The 23380-nt window shown below is 42.1% G+C and overlaps 1 protein-coding gene across 1 annotated transcript in view; it reads right to left on the bottom strand.

The window, feature by feature from the left end:
• Positions 1 to 18510: 18510 nt before the first annotated feature.
• The window catches only part of DPYS (dihydropyrimidinase), a 99124-nt gene continuing 94254 nt past the window's right edge, over positions 18511 to 23380 (bottom strand). The window contains 1 exon segment of the mRNA XM_007934786.2: positions 18511 to 18627. Within this exon segment, the coding sequence (XP_007932977.2) occupies positions 18511 to 18627 (117 nt within the window).

Below are 23380 nucleotides of genomic sequence, written 5' to 3'. Positions count from 1 at the left end.
ATGAGACTGGCAATCAACTCTATGGTGGGATCTACCACAAGCAGCTGAGTAGTTACCTTTGGGATGTGGTCTGCTTCCTGTATATAAGCAGAAGCCTTGGAGAACGGTCTCTAGCATATGGCACACTTGGACCCTGCATGTAGCCGTGTTGTTGTTCAGCAGCCTGCCATGCTCTGCCGACCTTGGGACTTACAATGGACTTGAATTAATGGTAACATCAATTGTGTTACCAATTAATTGTGATTTGGTAACATCGGGACAGTGCCTTTTTACTTGTCAACTTTGGGCTTTCAGCCTCAGCAGCCAGCAGCTGTCTGAGTGTCACCCAGCCCCTAGAATCTATCACTTTGAACTTGGACTTAAAGCCTCCAAACTGTGAGAGAATAAACTCCTGTTTGTTGAGGCCATCTAATTTGTGGCATATTCATGGCAGAGCAGCACTAGGTAACCAAAACAGTCACCATCTGTCAGCCTTGGACTCAGGGTTTCTGCTTTTCTTCCGTCCTTCCAGGGGTTGCAAACTCCAGGGCCTACAGTGGCCAGGTAAACACTACAAACCAGTGAGCCAACCAGGAAATCCAAAACCAAACCCACTGCCACTGAGTCAGTTCTGACTCATAGCGACCCCCATTGGGTTTCCAAGGTGGTAAATCTTTCTGGAAGTAGATTGCCCCATCTTCCCTCCATGGAGTGGCTGGTGGATCTGAACCACCAACCTTCCAGTTAAACAGCCGACTAGGAGGATGTGGACAAATTGCATTGCACATGCCCCATTTAAATGGAGGGCAGCTTTTACTCAGCTTCTGACACATCAACTGACTTTTTCATGAGCAGCCAGAAATTAAGACTTTTATGGAAACCTTGTGATCTTTAAATGTCAGAAACTAATTAAAATATTAATTTTTACAAAATAAAATAGAGGTCAAACTGAGCTTGTAGTTTGTGGTTGCGTCCCATATGCTCTCCTTTGGGAACATGTCTGTTACCATGGCTCTAAGTGGGAATCCCTGGGTGGCATGAATCATTAAGCACTTAACTACTGACCCAAAGGTTGGCAGTTCAAGTCCACCCAGAGGTACCTTGGAAGAAAGGCCTGGTGACCTGCTTCTGAAAGGTCACAGCCTTGAAAACCACATGGAGCACAATTCTATTCTCCAGTATATGGGATCAACGCCACAGCAACTTTTTTTTTTTCTTTTCTCCCTTCAGTTTAAGTGGGATCTTACAAAATCTAGATCCTTAGGTTTAAACTCACACATACCCCCTCCCACTTTTCCCCCAGCTCCTGATTTCTAATTTGGAAGAGTACAGAATTTTGATAAACCAAAACCAAACCCACTGCCATAAAGTCAGGTCCGACTCATAGTGACCCTATTGGACAGAGTAGAACTGTCCCCATAGGTTCCCAAAGTTATAAATCTTTACAGAAGCAGACTGCCTCACCTTCCTCACATGGAGTGGCTGGTGGGTTTGAACTGCTTGCCTTTTGACTAGCAGCTGAATGCATTAACACCATGATAGGAATTCTGAATTTGGCTCTGCCATTTGCTAGCCATGGAACTTTGGTTGAATAGCCTCACCTCAGTGGGTTCTCTCTTCTATAAAATAGGGCAGTTAGAGGCAATGATCTCAAGAGCTCTGCCAAGTTCTAGTAGCCTATGAATCTGACAGATCTTCACTCTCGTCTCTTTTTTTCCCTCGCTCAAACATCAATTCCCTGCCACACTCAGTGATCCAAATATTTTCTTGATAAAGCTTAGGAGTCACCTTTGACTTGCAACTGTTTCTCTCCAACATCTAACCAATTCTATTGCTACCAAAGGAACAAAAAACAAACCTGTTGCTATTGAGTTGATTTGGACTCATAGTGACCCTGTAGGACAAGGTAAAACTACTCCATAGGTTTTCCTAGGCTGTGTCTATATGGAAGGAGCCCTAATGGCATAGTGGTTAAAACACTCAGCTGCTAACTAAAAATTGGTAGTTCAAACCCAACAGATGCTCCATGGGAGAAAAACGTGGCAGTCTGCTTCCATAAAGATTTACAGCCTTGGACATCTTTGGGGCTGTTCTACTCTGTCCTATAAGGTTGCTACAAGTTGGAATTGACTCAACACCAGTGGGTTTGGGTGTTTTGAATCTTTACTCAAGCAGACTGCTACATCTTTCTCCAGTGGAACAGCCAGTGGGTTTAAACTACAGACCTTTCAACTAGCAGCCAAGCATTAACCACTGTGCCACCGGGATTCCTTCTATTGCTACCGTATCCCTTAAATCTCCTTTTATCAATGTCAACTGTTACGATCATTTTCTTGTCAAACATTTCTTTTGCTTTCATCACTATACTAGCTTCCCTATCACATCTTGGTGCTAGAACCCTTTCTCTAAAAACAAAACAAATATCAATTTTAAAAGCACTCTGTTCATAGACTTTTCACTGGAAGAGGATTTGCAATGGTTTCCTTTTACTTATCACACCCAGCCGCTAATCTGCCTGCTGCCCTTGTAGGTTAGTCAGTCATTAGCTGGGCTATCAAAAGGTGTTTGGCCTGGTTAGGTGTGGCTGTCACACAGCTCCTCAGAAGTGTATTGAATTCACCCCAAAACCCACTGCCATTGAGTTGATTCTGACTCATAGTGACTCTATTGGGTTTCCAAGGCTGTAAATCTTTACAGAAGTACATTGCCTTATCTTCCTCCCACAGAGCAGCTGGTGGGCTTGAACTACCAACTTTCTAGTTAGCAGACAAATGTCTTACTTAAATGGCTACTATTTAGAGGTTCATTGAGTATTGAAGAAAGGATGAAGGATCCAATAGCATTGAGCTGAGCTATTAGAAGCCTTATAAGTGAGATACCAAATGTGGGAATCAATATGGTGCTTTATGGGAAAGCCAGAAATTGTTTTTAAAAGGCCTCAAATGAGGAGCAGGACAACTTGCAAAACCAAGGACAACCTTGCACCACTCTCGATACTAGTGGTAAACGTCCATCACATAGTTCTGCCAGCAGGTTTGGAAATTCACCTTGAAAAGAGAAGATGAGGTGATCATCAACCAGCATTGTGGGTTCCATTCGAGTGTTCCTTGAAAGTCTTCCAATTTTATAGCTGACAAAGAGACCATTGTCAGGAATATACTCTGTGAATGCTAAGAAAGGGTCAGAGAACAATTTCCTCAATAAAGTGATTAAAACCACATCAGGAAATAGAATTGGCTCATCTAATAAACATGAGGTAGTAAAATAAAAGTAAATGTAATTGTGACTTATTTCTACATTTGCTTGTGATGGTGTTCAAAGCTCTTCTTTAGTATCAAAGTTGAGACTCCTCATGGTCTGATAATGACAATGACCAGAAGAGGGTTAAATCCACAGGGGGAGTGGGACCTAGACCTTATTTTCAGAGCCAAAAGCTTCTCCTGGAGACTTTGCTAGGCTGACTTACAATACATGTGGAGAAAACAGTTCTGAAAAGAGTCAATGAAAACAGCTGACAAGGAAAGTTTTTTCTTGCCAAGAAAGTTATGGAGTTGTTTTTTTTTAAGTCATGTAGAGTGTTTAAATGCATTGTTAAAGTTAATTTCTGAGAAGACAATGTTTCCTTAATTTAAAACATTCTGTGTCAGGACAGGATGTAAACATGTTGGAAACTGCATGGTACAACTTTGCCTGGCAACCAGAGGCAGGTTGAGGATAGTGTAATGTTGAAGCAAGTTGCCATAGAAACAACCCACTATGTGGAACATGACCTTCCTAACAGAACACTCCATATAAAGAGAATGGAGGAGTCAAGACATCTGCTTGCCAGCCGGGAGTTCTCAGGAGGGACAGAAAGAGTGGTCTGCACATAAGCTGGAGGTCTTGGGTGGTACAAACAGTTTACCAAAAGCTTGGAGGTTTGAGGCCACTCAGAGGCACATTGTAAGAAAGTCCTGGTGACCTACTTTTGAAAAATCAGCCATTGAAAACTCTGTGAAGCTTACTTCTACTCTGACACAGATGAGGTCACCATGAGTAGACCAAAGATGACCACCAATTCTCTTCTCTCTTATCGGGTTCATATTAGCTACCAGGTACTAGAAGGGAAAGGCAAAGGCTTTCCAAAACCACCAAAAGAAGAAATACAATTCACAGCTTGTTGGGTATTTTGGATTTGGCCTTATCCATTCATCATTCATCTCCTGGTTTATTCCAACAAACATAGAGTGAGTGACTTCTGTACAGTAGCACTCTGTGAAACACAAAGGGTACAGAGAGGGATGAGATGTGGTTCCAGGACTTAAGGAACCCATTGTCCCAAGCTGATCTCTGGAGGACAATTCCAGAGACAGTCCTCATGTCACTCCTTGGAATCAAGCCTCCCTTTCCCCTCTTTGGTTAGATTCCAGGGTGTCTGCCAGGTTTCCTTTATGGCAGAATGACATCCTGGCCACACTACCCAGGATTCCAGTTCCTTCAGAACCAGTTTCCTTGGTCTCCATCCCATTCCCTGTGGGAGGTCTTTACACCTGCTGTTGGCTTCCTCTACCCAGACATCCATGTGTTCACTCTGACCTCCATTCTTGGCCTCCTGCTGGGGCTTTTTCAGAACTTGCCTGCCATGGACAATTCATCTCAGGGTCCTGGTCCTCCTTAGGTAAGCAAATGTTCTTTATAGGTTCTTGTGCTCTGTTCTAGCCTTGACCTCAGCACACTGAATTCTGGCTCTGGCTTGGCATGTGACTCTCAATACTGATGGTAAAATGATTCATGGAGATGATTCATGGAAACATGATAAGCTATTGCTCTAACTCCATTACTCTGTATGTCAGTGAACAAAGCCTCCAGCTTCCAATGGCATCTGGTATCCCTCCTTCTCCATCACCACTGCTAAGCTTCTTTTTTGGTCCTCTCACTTTTCTCCATTTCTTGTCACCTTCACTTTATAAATCCCTATCTGTTATTACTGTGACCTCACCAATCAAATATTAAATCTTTTTTCACTGCACACCAACTTTCCACAGTAACCAACTTTTTGAACATTACACTCATATTGCTATGTTGTTCACAAACTTGATCTCATTGGGTTCTTTTAACAATGCAGTAAAGTAAGCAGGGCAGCATTATCATCTCCATTTCATGGATTACGAAACTGAGATTCAGAGAAGTGACTTTTCCTAGGCTACACTCTGAGAGGTGTTGAGATCCAATCCTTTAAGCCTCCTTTCCCTTTGTCATGTGTCCTTTGGTACATAAGGAATTGCCTTTTGTAGCTTTGAGTCTTTGCTCATACCACCTGATTCAGTGTACTCTGATTCAGTGTTAAGCCAGAGTCCCCCAAAGAACTATAAAAACAGAAATACCAATTCATGCCTTCATTTGCCCACATCCCATTAGAACCAATGTCATAAGTGCAGAGTCTAGAATCTTACAGCTAAGATTCAGAAGCTCTATTTTTCCCTTTATTGCCTACAAAAACCTAAACAAAACAAATCCACCACCACCACAAGAAAATCCTCCAAGGCTCCCCTCCTTTCAGGAACTCCCTTGAAATCCTAAGCATATGCCTGCTTCTCCCAAGGAGGCTAGTAATTATTAGACTCCTCTTCTTGCAATATTTTTATTATATAAGTTCCCTGAGGGCTGTGTCCACATCTTCATGTGCTGCAAACTACTCTCACACTCAGCAGACCTGGGCAGAACCAGTAAATATTGATTGGTGGAGGTGTGTATGTTCTTTCAGGAAGTGGAAAGTGAGCTATCTTGTTACCAGAATCCCCAAGACAAGAGGATTATTTACGGTGATATTGGCTATGTGCAAGGCAACTCGGTGTATTGTAAACTACTTAAGAAAACAGAACTTGGGGAGGCAAGGGGCAGAAGATGAATAACTCCCACGATGTCTGTCTGCAGAGCTGAGAGAGAAGTCTAGAAAGCTCCTGGCACTGGCACAAGAGAAGCAGGCTGAAGTCTGGTGTACGCAACGCCCACCATCTGGGACAGTCATTCAGCCGAATCAGAGGGGCCTGCCAGCTCCGCGGGGGCTGCACCCACAAAGGACGAGTCAGTGACAGGCCAGGACAGAACCTTGCTGGGTAGCGAGCAGGGTAGGAATGAACACAGGGTGTGTGGGAAGCTGTGTTGACTGGGCTTGCTTCCTGCAGTCCCTTCTCAGGGCCTGCAGTGACTCAGGGAAATGGCCTGTCTGCAAAATTTGCAGGAGCCATCATTTACTGGTTTCTCACTCCCTTCCAGCTCCAGGCTGGTTGCTTTCTGTGCACTGTTCTCATTTAATTCTCACACCAAATCTGTGACAGCTCCACTAAACGTGCCCCCATATTCCAATGAGGAACCAGAGGCTCCAAATGGTTAAGTCTCTTGTCCAAGGCTTCCCAGCTGGTGCACCCTAGTTTGGCTCCTAAGTGTTAAGCCGTGTAAAAATGGTGCTTCTTTACCTGTATCCAGCAATTGTTAGACGTTAGGGATTGAATAGAAGCCCTGGCAACACAGTGGTTCGGTGTGGGGCAGCTAACCAAAAGGTCAGCAGTTCGAACCCACCAGCTGCTCTGTGGGAGAAAGACGTGGCAGTGCGTGTCAGCAAAGATTACGGGTTTGGAAACCATATGAGGCAGTTCTTCTCTCCCCGTAGGGTTGCTATGAGTCGGAATCGACTCAGCGGCAATGGGTTTGGCATGGATTGAACTGTGTGCCAGAATTCTGAGCTTTATCCCTGGGTCACTGTGGCTCTCTCGTAGGGTAGATTGTTCTGAGGAGTGCCACCGCCCTGCTGTTATAGTTCACTTTATAGGCCTGTTGTTGTTCTGGTGGCTCAGTGCCTAAGGCATTTGACTGCTAACTAGAAAGTTGCCAGTTCAAACCCATCAGCTGCTCTGAAGAAAGAAGATGAGGCAATCTACTTCCATAAAGATTTACCACCTTAGAAACACAATGGGGGTCGCTATGAGTCAGAAGTGGGTTTTGTTTTTTAATTATTTGGCTGCAAGCTGAGCCTTGGGGTGAATTCACTTCTAGGCCTGGAGGGGGTCTAACGGCCATAGTGTCAGGGTTCTACCAGTTTCTATCAGACTAGTAAGGATGGTCATTTTTCATGATTTTGAGTTTTGTTCCACTTTTTTTTTTTAGCTTATGCTCTTTTAAGATCTATCTAAAACCAAACCCATTGCTGTCAATCTATTCTGACTCATAGCAATCCTATAGGATAGAGTATGGAGCTCTGGCAGTGTAGTGCCTAAGGCACTTGACTGCTAACCAGGAGGCTGGCAGTTCAAACCCACCAGCCACTCTTCGGAAGGAAGGTTGGGTAATCCTACTTCCATAGTGATACCACCTCGGAAACCCAAGGAGGGGTCGCTATGAGTCGAGTCCGACTCGACGGCACATAATAACAACCACCACCACAACAGGATAGAGTAGAACTGGCCTATAGGGTTTCTGAGACAGTAATCTTTACAGAAACAGGCTGACACATTTTTTCCCATGGAACAGCTAGTGGGTTCAAACTGCTGGCCTTTAGGTTAGAAGCCAAGTGCTTAACCAGGACTGCCACCAGGGCTCCTTAAGATTGATCTATGTGGTTTCAAATTGACAACCAAAACCAAAAATCAAAGTCAACTGCCATTGAGTCAGATCTGACTCATAGTGACCTCTCCTTAGGTATCCTAGGCAATATCTCTATGGAAGTAGATTGCCCAATCTTCTTTCTGAGGAGTGGTTAGTGGGTTTGAACCTCCAGTCTTCTGGTTAGCAGTCAAATGCCTTAGGCACTACACCACCAGAGCTCCTTCGAATTGACAACAGCAACTCAAAAGGTTAGAGAGGAACCTTAGAGAGCAGTGAGTTTTTGTCAATGGGGGGGAAGAACAATTTAGATAAGCAAGGTGAGAATGGTTGCACAACTTGAAAAATGTAATTGATGTCACTGAATAGTACATGTGGACATTTTTATTGGTGTATGTTTTTACTGTGTATATTCTCAACAACAGCAAAATTAATTATTTAAATAAATAAACAAACGCTTGCTAAATTAAGGAATTAATCGGTGCAATGTCACTGAAGTCAATGGAAATGTGAGTTTCAACAAAGTATTCAACAGTGACAACTAGTATGTTGAGTGGGCTAAGAACTGCAAAGTCATGGGATGTGGTAATTGGTGAATATCAGGGACAAGTCTTAGTCCACTTGTCGGGGTTGGATCCCAACAATCCAGTGAGGAAGGCAAAATATTAGCAGGTTAGAGATGAGGATGTTGAGCACAGGGATGAAGTGACTTGTCTGAAGTCACATAGGATGGACTCTGGCTAACTGGAGGGCCAGAAACTGCACAAGAAGTAGAGAGAAGGTAGGTAGAGAAGAATGAAGCAAAGGAGTATGAATGGAGAGAAGATTCCACTAAGTTAACCACGATAAGGCTTCAGAGTTTCAATTATTATCCTAGACTAAATCATAGTTTTATGATCATTAGACTGGAAAAGATTTTCTAATGTCAAAATGAAACTCCTACTCAAGGGTCTTAAAAGCTTGCAAATGGCTGTTTAAGACACAATTACAGGTTTTTCTTTACTCTTCAGGAGCAAAGCAGTAAGAAGGTAACCAAATGCTAGAGAAAAAAACACGTCTACATAAGTATTATGGACTGAATTGTGTCCCTCTAAAATATGTGTTGTAAATCTTAACCTCTATGCCTGTGGTTATAACCCCATTTGGGAATGGGTTGTTTTGTTCTGCTAATGAAGCAGGATCGTGTAGAGTATCTTGAGTCGGTCTCTTTGAAGATATAGAAGAGATTAGACAAGCAGAGCAGAGATGGGGGAAAGGGATGCCAAGCCACATAATCGCCCAGAAGCAGAGGCTCTGAAGAGAGAAGGACCGCCTTCCAGAGACGACAGAGAAAGACTTCCCCAAAGCCCCAACCCTGAATTTGGACTTTTGGCCTCCCAGATTGTGAGAAAGTAAATTTCTGTTTATTAAGGCCATCCACTTGCGGTATTTCTGTTATAGCGCACTAGATAACTAAGACAAGCCACAACCTTATCTACCCTGAGACCAGAAAAACTAGATGGTACCCAGATACCATCTCTGACTGTTCTGACCGGGTCACAATTGATGGCCCCAGACAATGGGAGAAAAATGCAGAGAATTCAGATTCTTATTTAAAAAGGAAAAAAAAAGAACCAGATAAACTGGAACGGTAGAGACTTGTAGACGACTCCCTGAAACTATCCTGAGACATTCTTTAAACCTAGAACCGAGCGATCCCCTGGGATCGCCTTTAAGCAAAACAGCGGATACACAACATAAAGGCTATTACCCATAAGACAGGTGCCCTACTTACAACCATCCTTAAGAGACCAAAAGATCAACAATTACTCAAAAGCAAAGATGGGAAGATAAGGAGGCAGGCAAACTAGACTACTGGAAATGGAACAAACAGAACAGAATTAAAATGAATGCTGACACATTGTGATAAATGTAAGTAATGTCACCAAAAAATTTCTGTGAAAATTGTCAAATGGAAACCTACCTTGCTGCGTAAACTTTCACCAGAAACTCAATAAAATATTATTTAAAAAACAAAAAAAGACTCCTACTTGTCTTGTTGGGTCCTTGAGTGGTGTAAGTGGTTAGTGTGCTCGAGTGATAACCGAAAGACTGGAGGGTCCATTCCATCTAGAGGCAACTCAGAAGAAAAGCCTGGTGATCTTCTGAAAAATCAGCCATTGAAAACCCCGTGGGGCAGAGTTTCTACTCACGGAGGCACCCATGTTCAGATTTGACCTGACAGCAATTGTTCTTCAGCTGTCAGCTCAGGGGAGCCCTCCCAGATCACTCCCCGTATTGTCAAGTCTCTCAGGTTCTCATTTCACTGTGCTCCTCTTCTTTGTAGCACTTGTCACAGTTACAAATTTAGGTTTGTTTGTGATTAGTTGATCAATGTCTGTTTCTCCCGCTTGTGTGAACTATTACTCTCCTTCTGTAAAGTCCACGAGGGCAGGGGCTATGTCTGGTTTTGTTCACTATTGTATCTCTGATACCAATACTTGGCACATAATAAACAATAAATATTAGTTGTCCAAGGACATGAAGTAAGAGTGAACAGCAGAGTTAGAAGTGCAACCCAAAGCAAAACAACCTCTGGGCCTCCGTTTCCTCATTTCTATGATTTAGAGCTTTTCTAAGCCTAAATCTCTATGATACACTGATTTTCTGTTTAAGTTTTAGTCTGGTCCATTTAGTCTGGTCCATGCATGAATATAAGGAGCTCTGGTAGCATAGTGCCTAAGGCACTTGACTGCTAACCAGAAGGCTGGTGGTTCAAACCCACCAGCCACTCCTCGGAAGGAAGGTTGGGCAATCTACTTCCATAGTGTTGCCACCTCGGAAACCCAAGGAGGGGCTGCTATGAGTCGGGGCTGACTCAATGGCACATACCGACAACAACGACAACATACGTGAATATAATGAAAACGTCATACAACAAACAGCTCTCTTTTTTCTATTCTAACATGAGTTTTAAGGCATAAGCACACGAAGTTGAAGTTTGGTTTCTGTGAAACTAAAATTTTAAAACATTTAGAACTTTGGAAGAATTAGTTGCAGAAATGTTTTAATTCCAGATATTGCTGACATCTCATTTTCCAATTATTAACTCAAATTATGTTTTATGAGATTGAGAGACTTCCTGTAAGTGACTCCTGAGAACATTGGAAAACGGCACTGCCTATGTCTCCAGCAGTGACTTTATAATATGCTGAGAAAGGGAATAAGTTTCTGTGCACCTCAATGGTTGATACCTACAAACATTTTTAAAATTAGGGAACCAACACGATTTAGGATTGCTAATACTCAACCAATCACTAAGTAAACCTTTTGGAAATGGGTTTGTTTTGTTTTTCAGTTTTAGCTTTGTAATATTGAACAAAAATGACCATAAACTATGACCTAGAGGAGACTGGAAATTTCAAAATTGGCATATGTGGCTTCATTCTGTCTCCAGGTAGAAAAATGAAGCAGCCAAGCTCAAAGTAGTAACAGCTGACGCTGATTGAGAGCTGACTCTGTGCTTAGTGCTGTGCTAAGTGCTTATCTCATATCTCATTTAATTCACCCCAGAAACCTCGGAGTTAAGTACTGTTATTCTCCCATTTTATGGATGAGACATATGAGGCTGAGTTATTTTTAGAAATAATTTATTTTATTTTTTTGTTGTTGATCATATATACACAGCAGAACATACACCAACTCAACGATTTCTACATGTACAATTCAGTGACACTGATTACCTTCTTTGAGTTGTGGATTTCATGAAATTTGAAATTCTGTTTTGCATTTCCTCCCTTTTGATCAGGATTCCTCTGTAGACTCTGTGATCAAAGTGTTCAGTAATGATGAGGCTGAAAGAGTTTAGGTAACTTTCCTGAGTTACGTTGGACACACCATCAGAAAAGACCAATTGCTGGAAAAGGACATCATGGTTGATACAGCAGGGGTCTGCAAAGACGAGGGAAGCCCCAGGGAGATGAACTGACACAGTGGCAAAAACAGTGGACTCAAACAGCAATGATGTGAAGACAGGGCAGAACCAAAAAATGGTTAGTTGTTTCACATATGGTTGCTATGAGTCGGAGCTGGCAACTAACAAGAAGAAGCAAAAACAGCAACACAGCTCAGAAGAGACAGAGGCATTTTTTGAAGACAGTCAAGTTAATTCCAGAGTCTGTGCTCTTGAGCACTTCCCTATACAGTCAACCACATTTCCTCCCACGGAGTGATGAAGATGTGGAGATTTAGGGCTGAGGGATTACAGAGTTAAAGGTCAGAGCTAGGGTGAACTCCAGGTTTCTAGACTTAAAGTCCAGTCCACTTTGCACTGTGGGAGCCGCTCTGTGGTGAGAGGCACCGACTGGCCGAGAGAGCCTGGAAAGTCAGCTACCTGTCAAGCTGGCTGCTTCAATTTCAGTCCCCCATGGCTGAAGGCTGGCCACGACCAGGCTCCCACTGACCCATGGCATTTGCTCAGCAACAGAGTGATCACCCTTACCTGGAGAGGCAGCCCCCTGAGAGGCCTTGAGTCCCACCAGTCACTCCCATCCCACCGCTCACTGCCCCTCACTGCCTACGCCCCCACTCCAACATGTCTAGATTCATTCTCTCAAAAATGTGTATAAATGAAAGAAAACCTAGACTTCAGGCTGCTCCATAAGTTCCTTACTAGAAAGCTAGGTTTCTTAAAAGAAATGGCGTCTAATTTGCTGAGAACTACCACTGAATGGCAGAAAAATCATTAATCATAAAAATCATAATCCTTATGCTTTACTGGGAGTTCTGATGGTGTAATGCATAAGGCATTTGACTGCTAACCAGAAGGCTGGTGGTTCAAACCCACCAGCCACTCCTCGGAAGGAAGACTGGGCAATCTACTTCCATAGAGATACTGCCTCAGAAACCCAAGGAGGAGTCACTACGGGTCCGACTTGACGGCAGTGAGTTTGGGTTTTTTTTGGTATGCTTTACTCAATGAGGGAAGTATTAGCAAGAGCATAGAGACACTATACCTTCACCAGTGTCACCTTCGATGGTCTGGAACTGCACTTATCGGAAAGCTTTAAACACCTAGGAAACCCCCTTCCAGGTCATCCTAGACCAGGACAATATCTTGGAGATAAGAAATTATAATTACTGTAACTTCAGTTACACCTTAGTTCCACCATGTATCACATGTGGATAATCACAGTCCCAACCACACGATGTGGTTGGAAAGATCTTGTGAACTAATACTTGTGCTTAGGGGCTCAGTAGATTAATAATCATTAGCTGCTGTTTTTTTTTTCTGGGCTCTAATGATGTTCAGGAAGTCTTAACCAGGGCTTTGAACTGGTTCATTCTTGTTTGACCACTGCTGAGGATTTGCATTTTCAGCCCAGATATACTGAATCAGAATCTACTTTTTAACAAGATCCCCAAGTGATTCTTATATATTTTATATATATTCTTATATATCCCCAGGTATATTCCTATGGATTCATAAGCATCACCAAGGGATCTCATTAAAATGTAGATCATGATTCAGCGCATCTGGGCTGGAAAGGCAAATTCACAGCAGGGGGTCGTACCAGGAATGAGCCAGTTGAAAAGTCTTGGTCTTAACTAAGGGAAACACTTCAGTGGTCAAGTGGAGTCAGAGGAGGGTTTAAGTCTCAGGTTACCCACTGACCAACTGAATGACTTTGAGTAATTATTTAGCCTCTCTCTTCTCATCTGTTAAAAGCTAAACATACCAGTATCATATCATAGGGCTACAGAAAGACTTAAACAATAGTGTCTGTACTTAGCACTGGGCCTGGCACATAATAAGGGCCTAATAAATGTTATTATTGAGAATCTATTGAACACATTCACAGGTTTCATTAAACAAAAAGCCAAAGGTCTTTTATTCCCGTGGAGACTACATCTTATTAGAAGGCAAAAGCAATGCTTAAAAAACCCATTACTGTTTCCATACTCTTGTTTCTTATTATGTAACACAACTGCACCCCACCCAGTCACAAGAGCCTCCTTAGTCAGTCCTCAGTACACCTCTAGGGTAGTGGCTTCAGCCAAGCTGACCCATGTGCGACATGTTTGACACTGACTTTTGCTGAACTGTTCCTCTTCTTAAAATGTACTTCTCTCTTTCCTGTGCCAGGCATAAAGGTCTTCATAAAACAGGATTTTAACTCTTATTCTTTAAGTAAGCCTTGCCAATTTCTGCTAAATCTCCTCAAATAGATAATGAATGTGTTCTCTCCATTTAAAACACTAGAATTAAAATACTCCACAAAGTTAATCCCTATTTTGTTCAGAGTTCTCAATAACTTCAGTGCTATCAATTTGGGAATTTAGCAGGAACTCCTTCATTTCTGTCTTATTTAAAAATTCATGAATATCCATTGAATATATTCAGGATAGGACCTCAAAGAGCTTTCAGTTTCCTGCAGAGCTTTGAACTGGTTCATTCTGAATTTGCATTTTCACCCTAGATATACTGCATCAGAATTAGGGCTTCAAATTGGTTAAAACAGTTCAGTCATGGCCGGTGGAAACAAGGACAGTGTACATGTTGCATAGCAAACATATCTCTTATGCGTTGGATTTTGACCCAAGTAGGAAACAGGCAGTGGTGCCCCACTCAAAGATGGTGGCCAACCAATACGCATCCAAAGTGGCACAGTCAGCCACCATCTTTGAGTGGGGCACCACTACTTGTTTCCTACTCAGGTAAAAATCCGATGTGCAAGAGATTTGGTTGCTATGCAATGTGTACATTGTCCTTGTTTCTGTGGACTGTGATTGAACCACTTTGAACTGGTTTGAAGCTCTGATCAGAATCCATGTTTTAACAAGATCTCCCAGGTGGTCCCTCTGAGAGATCTTGTTAAAATGTAAACTCTGATTCAGTGTATTTGGGGTGGAAATGCAAATTCTCAGCAGTGGGTCCAACCGGAATGAACCAGTTTGAAGCCCTGGTTTCTTGCAGGAGACAGGCACATAAGCAAGTAATTTTTTATATATAATTCAGTGAGAGATAGTGATGTGGTGAGGCGTAGGATGTGCCCTAGGAAGACAAAGATAAGGATCTAGCTTTGCCATGGAGTTTCTGGGTGGTACAAACAGTTTATGCAGCTGCTTACTGCTAACAGAAAGGTTGAGAGTTCAAGTCTACCCAGAAGAGCTTCAGAAGAAAGGCCTGGTGGTTTTGTTCTGAAAAATCAGCCATTGAAAACTCTATGGAGCACAATTCTACTCTGACACACATGAGGTCATCATGACTTGGAGTCAAACTGGTTAACTGGTTAACCCTGTGATGCTGGAGGGGTGATATTTAAACTGAATATTAAAGGGACTGACTTCTGGATGAGAACATTCCTCTTCAGGGGACTGAGTAGTCCTACTGTAAAATAGACCTATTGGCATTCAAAGGAGAGGAGAAAAATAATAAAATATTTTAAGGTCTCTCTAACCTGAGATAAAAGAGCTATAGTTTGACTGTACTACACCTACTCCTCACTAATCCACTATCTCATTATCCAACATTTCACTTACGACAATAATAAAACTCCACTATCCAACTGTTTCGTGCATTAAGGATGTATGTCTGGCAGTAATGAACGCGAAGATGCAAGGCAAGAGTTATGGTTGGGCCATGATTCAGTGCTTTGGCAGTCATGCAAATGATGTAGTTTGGCACCTATGTAATGATGAAATTTGGTAGTCATGTTTTGCTTAATGCCGATTTTTGCAGAATGACCTGGTCTTTGGAACCTAACCATGTTAAGTGAAGAGCGGGTGTGGAAGGTTCTTCAGGTGCCACTCACTGTCCTTTGTTCTGTGTGCTCAAAGTAAATTGGGGCCCTGGATCACCTGGATGGATCTTAAGTCCAATGACTGGGTAAACTGGACTCTCACTGCACTTTATCAAATGTGCAAATTAGGGCTTTGAACCAGTTTTTCCCAGTTCAGTCATGGACAATGAAGCAAAACTGGAATGGACCCAAATTTGTGAAATGTGGCTGTACTGGAAAAACAGTGAGAATGGGAAAAATGACAGGTGGTGTACTGCTAGAAACTTAATCTCCCTCTTAGAAAACAAAACAAGGGCAGTGTGTGTATTCCAAGGAAGCCCAATCTCTTTACGATGCCCAGCTCAAAGATGGCAGCTGCCCATGCCATTTTGAATATGTGTCACCCTCCACAGTCCTGGCTGCACCAATCCAATCTCCTGCATTAGGATCCTGAAAGGGCTCACTGTGCCTCTTCCAAGCCTCCCGTTACAGAGTTTTGACCCATAAATTTTCCCATTATGGTTATCATTTTGATATGCCCACATTTTACAAATTTGTTTCTGTTCTGATTTTGCTGCATCAGCCATGACTTAACTAGTTTGAACTGGTTTGAAGCCCTGGTAGAAATATACCCTTGATTTAAGTGAATACCTTGGGACAGACGTATCTGTAATTAGTGTATAATTGCCTGATTTTACCCCATGTTTTAAAATACCTATTGACCTAGTTACCCAGGGGAAGAAATCTAAGCTCATATTCTCTGATAGCTCTCTGCACACAAAAAGGATCACAGCACAGACTGAGAAGCAGAGGCAAAGTATCAGTGCAGTATCTTTTAGCCATTTAATTCTTTCAAATTCTGCATTCATCAGCGTGATTGGATAATTTGCCCTGGAGGTATTCGAAGGTTAAGTATGCAATTTATTACATGTGTTTGATGAGGGATCTGATTTCCAGGAGTTGTTGAAGCAGATGCCACACAGAAAATCATGCATTCAAATCAAAACCAAGCTCCCAATAGTTAGAAGGTTGAATGGTGGCCCCCCGAAGAATATATGTCTGTGTCCTAATCCTTAGAACCTGTGAATGTGACTTTATGAGGAGAAAAGTTCTTTGCAGATGTAATTAAGGATGTTGAAGTCATCTTGGATTACTGGGATGGATCTAAAGTCCAATGACTAGTGTCCTTATAAGAAGAGAAGACACAGAGGAGGTGGTCATGGAAAGACACAGAAAGATTGCCATGGAAAGACTGAGGCAGAGATTGGAGTTATGCAGCACCAAGCCAAGAAAACACCTAGAGCCAACGGAGGCTGGAAGAAACAAGGAAGGACCTTACTCCTGAACCTTTGGAGGGAGCCTGGCTCTTCTGACACCTTGATTTTAGACTCTGGCCTCCAGAACTGTGAGAGAATACATTTCTGCTCATTTGTGGTGATTTGTTATGACAGCTCTGGGAAACTATTATAGAAGGAGACACACATAACTCAGATAACATGATGTAAAATGAAGATCTGAATGTTTATTAATTACAATCAGATGTAAAATCACAGCATTGGCTACTTTTAAAGAAATGTAACCAATTAAAATAAATTTTTAAACAAGAAAGCGATCTTTAAAAATTCCAAGTCAGAAATCTAGTACAAGCAAAGATATTTTAAAGTTCATCGATGAATTTACCCACAGACTTTCTGTCACAATAATATTCATTTATGTCTTCAATTTTACAGAGCAACAAAATCACAGTAAGAAAGACAGCCATTGTTTCTGAAGGAAAATAAAAGTGGCCTAGAGCGATTATTTTTTTTTTCAAAGGGAAATTGGAGAGTTAAAATCAGGCTGGCTTCTCCTGGGCTGACAACATTTGACTGTGATGGGAACAGCAGCAATCTTTCCTCTGATTTTACCTTTGAACAGAATAAAAGAAACTCAGTGCAACATTCTCCCTCACAAAGAGATGTAGGACTCAAGCCTCACCCCAGAGAAATGCTATAATCAAAGTAAATACCAATCCCACTCCCACAAACATTGTTAATAGCATTTTATAGCATTTCTCTCTCCTGCTAATCTTTCTGTGAATTTTTAACACAGTTTTCCTGGACTGGAAGAATCATTCCAGTTCCCTGGAAATGATAAGCAGGCTGAAACAGCATTGTTAGACTCACACATTCATTTACGAAAGCAAGCACAGCATATAGCACAGAGGGTCTTGTTAGTCAAGAATTCATTATCCAAATCCTTGCAGTCACTGGGTTTGCTTATGTAAGAGAGCGTAGGTTCTTAAAACGTGAGAATGTGCATTTGCCTACCTGAGCACTTATAAACTAGTCCTTTGTCAAACAGTCCCCCTAATTAATACAAACATCTGTCCCATCCATCATGTCAATCTCTTATGTAAGTCTTTTGCAGTCACCTGAAAATCTATCACCAATTTGAAAACATTCAGTCTAGTGAAATTGTAAAACTGACCAAATAGTAGGCTTTCATGAAGTCAGTGGAAGTGATGTTAGGGACATTAGCAAAGCCACTGACAAATATGGATCTGCCTGAGCTGGACCACAAAGCGATTAAAGGAAAAAAAATCAACTAGGATGATGGTAGGAGGTGCATCCCAAAACAAAGATATGAATGTCTAAGGACTAAGAAAATTGATGAAGCACTCAAATGTTTTTGCAAAAATAATCAGCTCTATAATGTTATTCCAATTTTAAGTCTTAAATAAAGTACATTAAATAATAGAAAATAATTTTCCTGAAAACATTTGATTCATATTTTATTCATTTTAAGTTCTAGAACATAGCTGCAATTCAAAAGAAAAGAATAATTTTTCCGATAAAGTCCTAATCAAACACTATAAATTGACCATGAAATTGTACTTCCTGCTTCAAGTAGTGCCAATTTTCTTCAATAACAAGTCCTTCCATATGTTATCAGCCTCTTGCTCATATTTAAGTCTCTGTTAATGTTTTGCTAACATCTCAGAGAATGAATCTCTAGACTCTTCTTCAACCTGGGAGGTTCATATAAACTTGCTGTGTCAAGAGGTCTCTTATCAGTCTTGCCTTGCCTCAAATGCCTTTCAAACTTATTTCACCTGGAAGCTGTTAGCCTTGGACTTTTCAAATGCTTATGAAAGAAAGAAATGCTAACTCATATGCTGTCTTGTGCTATCCCTTACCCAGCAGCACCCAGCTCAACGGTGGGCCTACTTCCTGGTCCCCGATGTGAATTCTTCTTTGGTCCCTTTGGATTGCAGGGTGACAACTTCTCCCTTATAGGGTGCACGCTCCACAGGGGTAGGTGTGCAAGTCTGAAACAGAACATATAATGTCTCTCTTGTGGTTCATTGACTTCTTACATTTAAAGCTAAAAGGAGCTCCCTTTATGAATTGAGAGCAAAAAGGAATCTTGTGAATTTATCATGTATCTTTAACCCCCTGGCCATTTCACAAAACTTCCTGGCAACGTGGTATCCAGGTTAGCCCATTCTTTGCCAGTGTCAGACAAAGACCCAGGGGACATTTTCTAACCACCATTCTTTCTCATTTCCATTTTAATTGGAGCTTCTGCCGTATCATCCCACCCTTTCAGTCCTATGCCATCTCTTAGAATCCTTTCAAATGTTCTCATTTTCTTCTAGTTTCAGTCCTAGAATTCTGTGTTCCCAGAGTGCTGTTATACCTCTCCTAAGAATCTTAGAACATTTTGCTTTGGGTAATAGTGAGGAGTGTGTGTATTTCTCATTTTCCTGATTGCCTGTGTACGTAAAAGGCCTTTCAAGATCTTGGATAGAGTGGAAGGGAAAACGTGGAACAAAATCCAAAAACTCAGTAATGACCAGAATTACTGGTCAGAAGAAGTCTGATGAGACCCCCAATATTATGGCCCTGGAATACATTCTGCACCTGGAATAAAACACACCTCCAGGGGCTGGCTGTCAGCCCAACAGTTAACAAGAGGTACACGCAGACCACTCAACCCAGGATGCCTCACCCACATTGTTGTTGTTATGTGCCATCGACTCAGACCGACTCATAGTGACCCCTCCTTGGGTTTCTGAGGCAGTATCATTATGGAGGTAGATTGCCCCATCTTCCTTCCAAGGAGTGGCTGGTGGGTTTGAACCACCAGCCTTCTGGTTAGCAGTCAAGTGCCTTAGGCACTACGCTACCAGAGTTCCCCTGCACCCACATACTCTATGGTAATACATCCCTTAGAGCAATAGACCACAGGACACCAGAGGACCAACATTCAAATTGAGGAAATGCAGGACAAACTAGAGTGCATAAATACGAGGGGCACGGGGGAGGGTTACAGGGGAGGGCGGAGAGGAGACTGGGTTAGGGTTGGACATGGTGAATGGGGAATGAAACTAAATGTACACGTAACGTTGAATGTAAAAAGGTCTTTCACACAATATTACATCTCTAACCACATGTCTTCAGGAGCTCTGGTGGCATAGTGCCTAAGACATTTGACTGCTAACCAGAAGGCTGGAGATTCAAACCCACCAGCCACTCTTTGGAAGGGAGATTGGGCCACCTACTTCCGTAGAGATACTGCTTCGGAAACCCAAGGAGGGTTCGCTAGGAGTCAGATCGACTTGATGGCAGTGAGTTGGGTGTTTTTGGTAACCACGCCTTTTTGGTAACTGACTGTGCCACAGAACGTTGTATTTAGCTACAGTTAATTCACTGCTTGAGCAGAGTTTTAAAATTCAGAATTTATAAACAAAGGAACAGTGTTTATAAACTTGCACACAAATGACAGCAAATCACAGGGTTCAAGAGCACAGTCTTGGGCGGAATATTTAACATGAAGCTTCCTGGGGAGAATAACAGCATCTACTTTACAGGATTATTGTGAAGATCAAATGTTTAAAGGATTAAATACAGGAGGTCCCTGGGTTGGGAATGTCCAATTTATATATAACTCATAGTGAAGAACCAATGCCTATACAGCTTATACTAAAAATTTGAAGGACATACAATGGTTTGTAATAACAAATGGGCACATCAAAACATTATTATTATTACTATATTATTATGTTAAAGATGTTTTAGTGTATCTGGAAGTGTTTCTTTAATGTTTTTGTGCATAGAAAAGTACACTATATACTATATACTAAGGCAAATATTTTGTGAAGGAGTGCTAGTGGTGCAGTGGCTAAGGCATTCGGCTGCTATCTAGAAAGTCAGTGGTTCAAATCCACCAGCCATTCCACAGAAGAAAGGTGAGGCAGTCTGCTTCCGTAAAGATGTATAGCCTTGGAAACCCAATGGGACAGCTCTACTCTTTCAATTAGAGTTGTTAGGCATTGGAATCAACTCGATGGCAGTGGGTTGTTCTTTTTTTTTTTTTTTTTGGTTTTTAATATTAACTCACATTAGATCCAAACCATACCTAACTGTTCTGACTTACATACTTAGGAAAAGAATTCATTCATAACTCTACAGGGACTGCCTGTGTTGTTGTTGTTATGTGCCATAGAATCGGACCCAACTCATAGCAACCCCTCCTTGGGTTTCCAAGGTGGTATCACTACGGAGGTAAATTGCCCCATCATCCTTTCGAGGAGTGGCTGGTGGGTTTGAACTGCCAGCCTTCTGGTTAGCAGTCAAGTGCCTTAGGCACTACGCTACCAGAGCTCCCTGTGTAGGTAACACATTTAGAACAATGCCTATTATATCCTTTTATATTATATATCTTGTTATATACTAGGCATTGTTTTAAATGCTTTACTTCTTTTTAATCTTTTCAACATTTAATCACATAACATATATATGTATGTATGTATACACACACAGACAAATAATGACAAATAATTTGGGGTCTTATTTTGACAACTAAAACTAATACATTGTAGTTGTCAACGATTTTAAAATAAGACAAATCTGGGTTTGAATTCTAATTTTGTTCTTTACTAGTTATAGGAAATTGGCGAGTTAATTAACACCTCTGAGTTTTCTTTCTCATCTATGAAGGGAGAGGAACAAAACCAATCTCTTAGACACATGAGATGTCCCAGACACAAAGCATTTCCTTCATTCATTCAACAGGTGTTTGTTGGGCACATATGGCCCCCAGTGTTTGTCAGGCCAATGAGGACACAGCATTGAACAAAACAGACACAGTCACCACAGTTGTAGACATACTTGAAACATAGCATCTGGCATACACTAAGCATCAGGTAAATGGGAGGGCTCCCACCCTCCTGCCATCCGGCCAAGCCTCTGTCCACTTTCTGTTTGTGCTTAGGTGTTTTCATGGACTTCATTCTGGCTCACTATCTACATAGGCCTTTTCGTTGTCCGAGGTCTTGTCAGCATGCTGAGGAACACTGACATAGGGAAATGAAGTGCCAGCCTTCCATTTCTGGCACCCTGCCCCTGGACATTGTGGTCACCTAGAGCCATTCCACACCTGAAACCTTAAACTCTCTTAGTGTCCCACTCCCTGATCACAGCCTCCTATCCTTGTGATCTCACCCCTGAGTGCATCAGCACTTTCAGGCCTTTAGTCTTGTGTTTTTTCCTCTCCTGGGTTTACTTTCCAAGCCAACTGCATGATTTAAAACAAACAAATAAAAAACCTAAAAAGCAAAGCCACTACCATCAATTCAATTTCAACTCATAATGACCCTATGTTTTACAGAATAGAACTGCTCCATAGCGTTGTCTCAGCTGTAATCTCTACAGAAGCAGACAGACAGACCTTTTTTCCATGGTGCCACTGGGTAGGTTTGAACCAGCAACCTTTCAGTTAGTCCAAAGCAAATTGCTATCCAGAAACTGCATGGCTTGTCACTTACACTGAGGCTGACCATATAACTTACCATCTGAACTGGGACACATCTGAGAGTGAAACATAATTAACAGGACTGTCAAAGCAAATCAGGATTTACTTCCATCTTCCTTCAACCCCTCCCTTGTCTACAGTTTAAAGGGTCTTGCCTTTCTCTTCCTTTTGGCATTCATGCTAGCAAAACCCTAGACCTATTTAGTTCAACAGTCAGCCATTTCTGCAACCAAGAGCCTCTGCAGAAAGTGACATAGGTGGGCAGATATTTGTCACCCTACTGGTAGCATAGTGCCTAAGGCACTTGACTGCTAACCAGAAGGCTGGCGGTTCAAACCCATCAGCCACTCCTTGGAAGGAAGGTTGGGCAATCCTACTTCCGTAGTGATACTGCCTCGGAAACCCAAGGAGGGGTCGCTATGAGTCAGGTCTGACTCGACGGCACATAACAACAACAACAACAACAACCTTCTTACTAGAGAGTTCTGGTGGTGCAATGGTTAAGCACTCAGCTGCCAACCAAAAGGTTGGCAGTTCCAACCCACCAGCTGCTCCAAGGGAGAAAGATGTGTCAATCTGCTTCTGTAAAGATTAGTCTTGTAAACCCTATGGACCATTCTAATCTGTCCTGCAGAGTTGTTATGAGTCATAATTGACTCAACAGAAACAAGTTTGGTTTTTGGTTTTTGGTTTTTACTTTCTTGCTATGTGTTCCTCATCAGCTCCCCTTCTTTTCCCACTTCTCACAACAGTTACTTTGAATCTTCACTGCTTTTGGTTTCCAGCTGTCACATATTTGTCCATTCTAGACTCTGGCTTGGGAATAGCTCTCTGACACCAGTGGTTCAGGTGGGGCTGTCAAGCCCAGGGCTCCATCCTCCTCACTCAGTGATGACTTTGCTCTATAAGCTGGCTGTCTCTCAGAGGATCCCTTTCCCTGAATCCAGAAGCAGTTCAAGAATAGTACATGACTCCATCAGGCAAGGCAGAGTCCTTCCTTGGATATTTCCACTGGGGCCATCAGCAATGCTCACTTCTTGCTTTGGGGCAACTGAGCTGGTAGGATGGCCTCCATGCAGAGGTGTGCAGAAACACAGTTCCAAGGATGCTGCTGTCTGAGCCCCTGCATTCAGCAGATCCCTGGACTTCGCAGTTACATGAGCCAATAAATGCCCTTTTATAACTTCAGCTGGTTTGAGTTAGCCTCTGTTTTATCTCAGGAGCTCTGGTAGCATAGTGCCTAAGGCACTTGACTGCTAACCATA

Source organism: Orycteropus afer, unplaced genomic scaffold (assembly GCF_000298275.1).
Source record: "Orycteropus afer afer isolate SDZICR_OR568_19922 unplaced genomic scaffold, OryAfe1.0 scaffold00021, whole genome shotgun sequence".
NCBI classification, from domain to species: Eukaryota; Metazoa; Chordata; class Mammalia; order Tubulidentata; family Orycteropodidae; genus Orycteropus; species Orycteropus afer.
The sequence above is the reverse complement of the archived record's forward strand: the minus strand, read 5'-3'. Positions and strand labels throughout refer to the sequence as shown.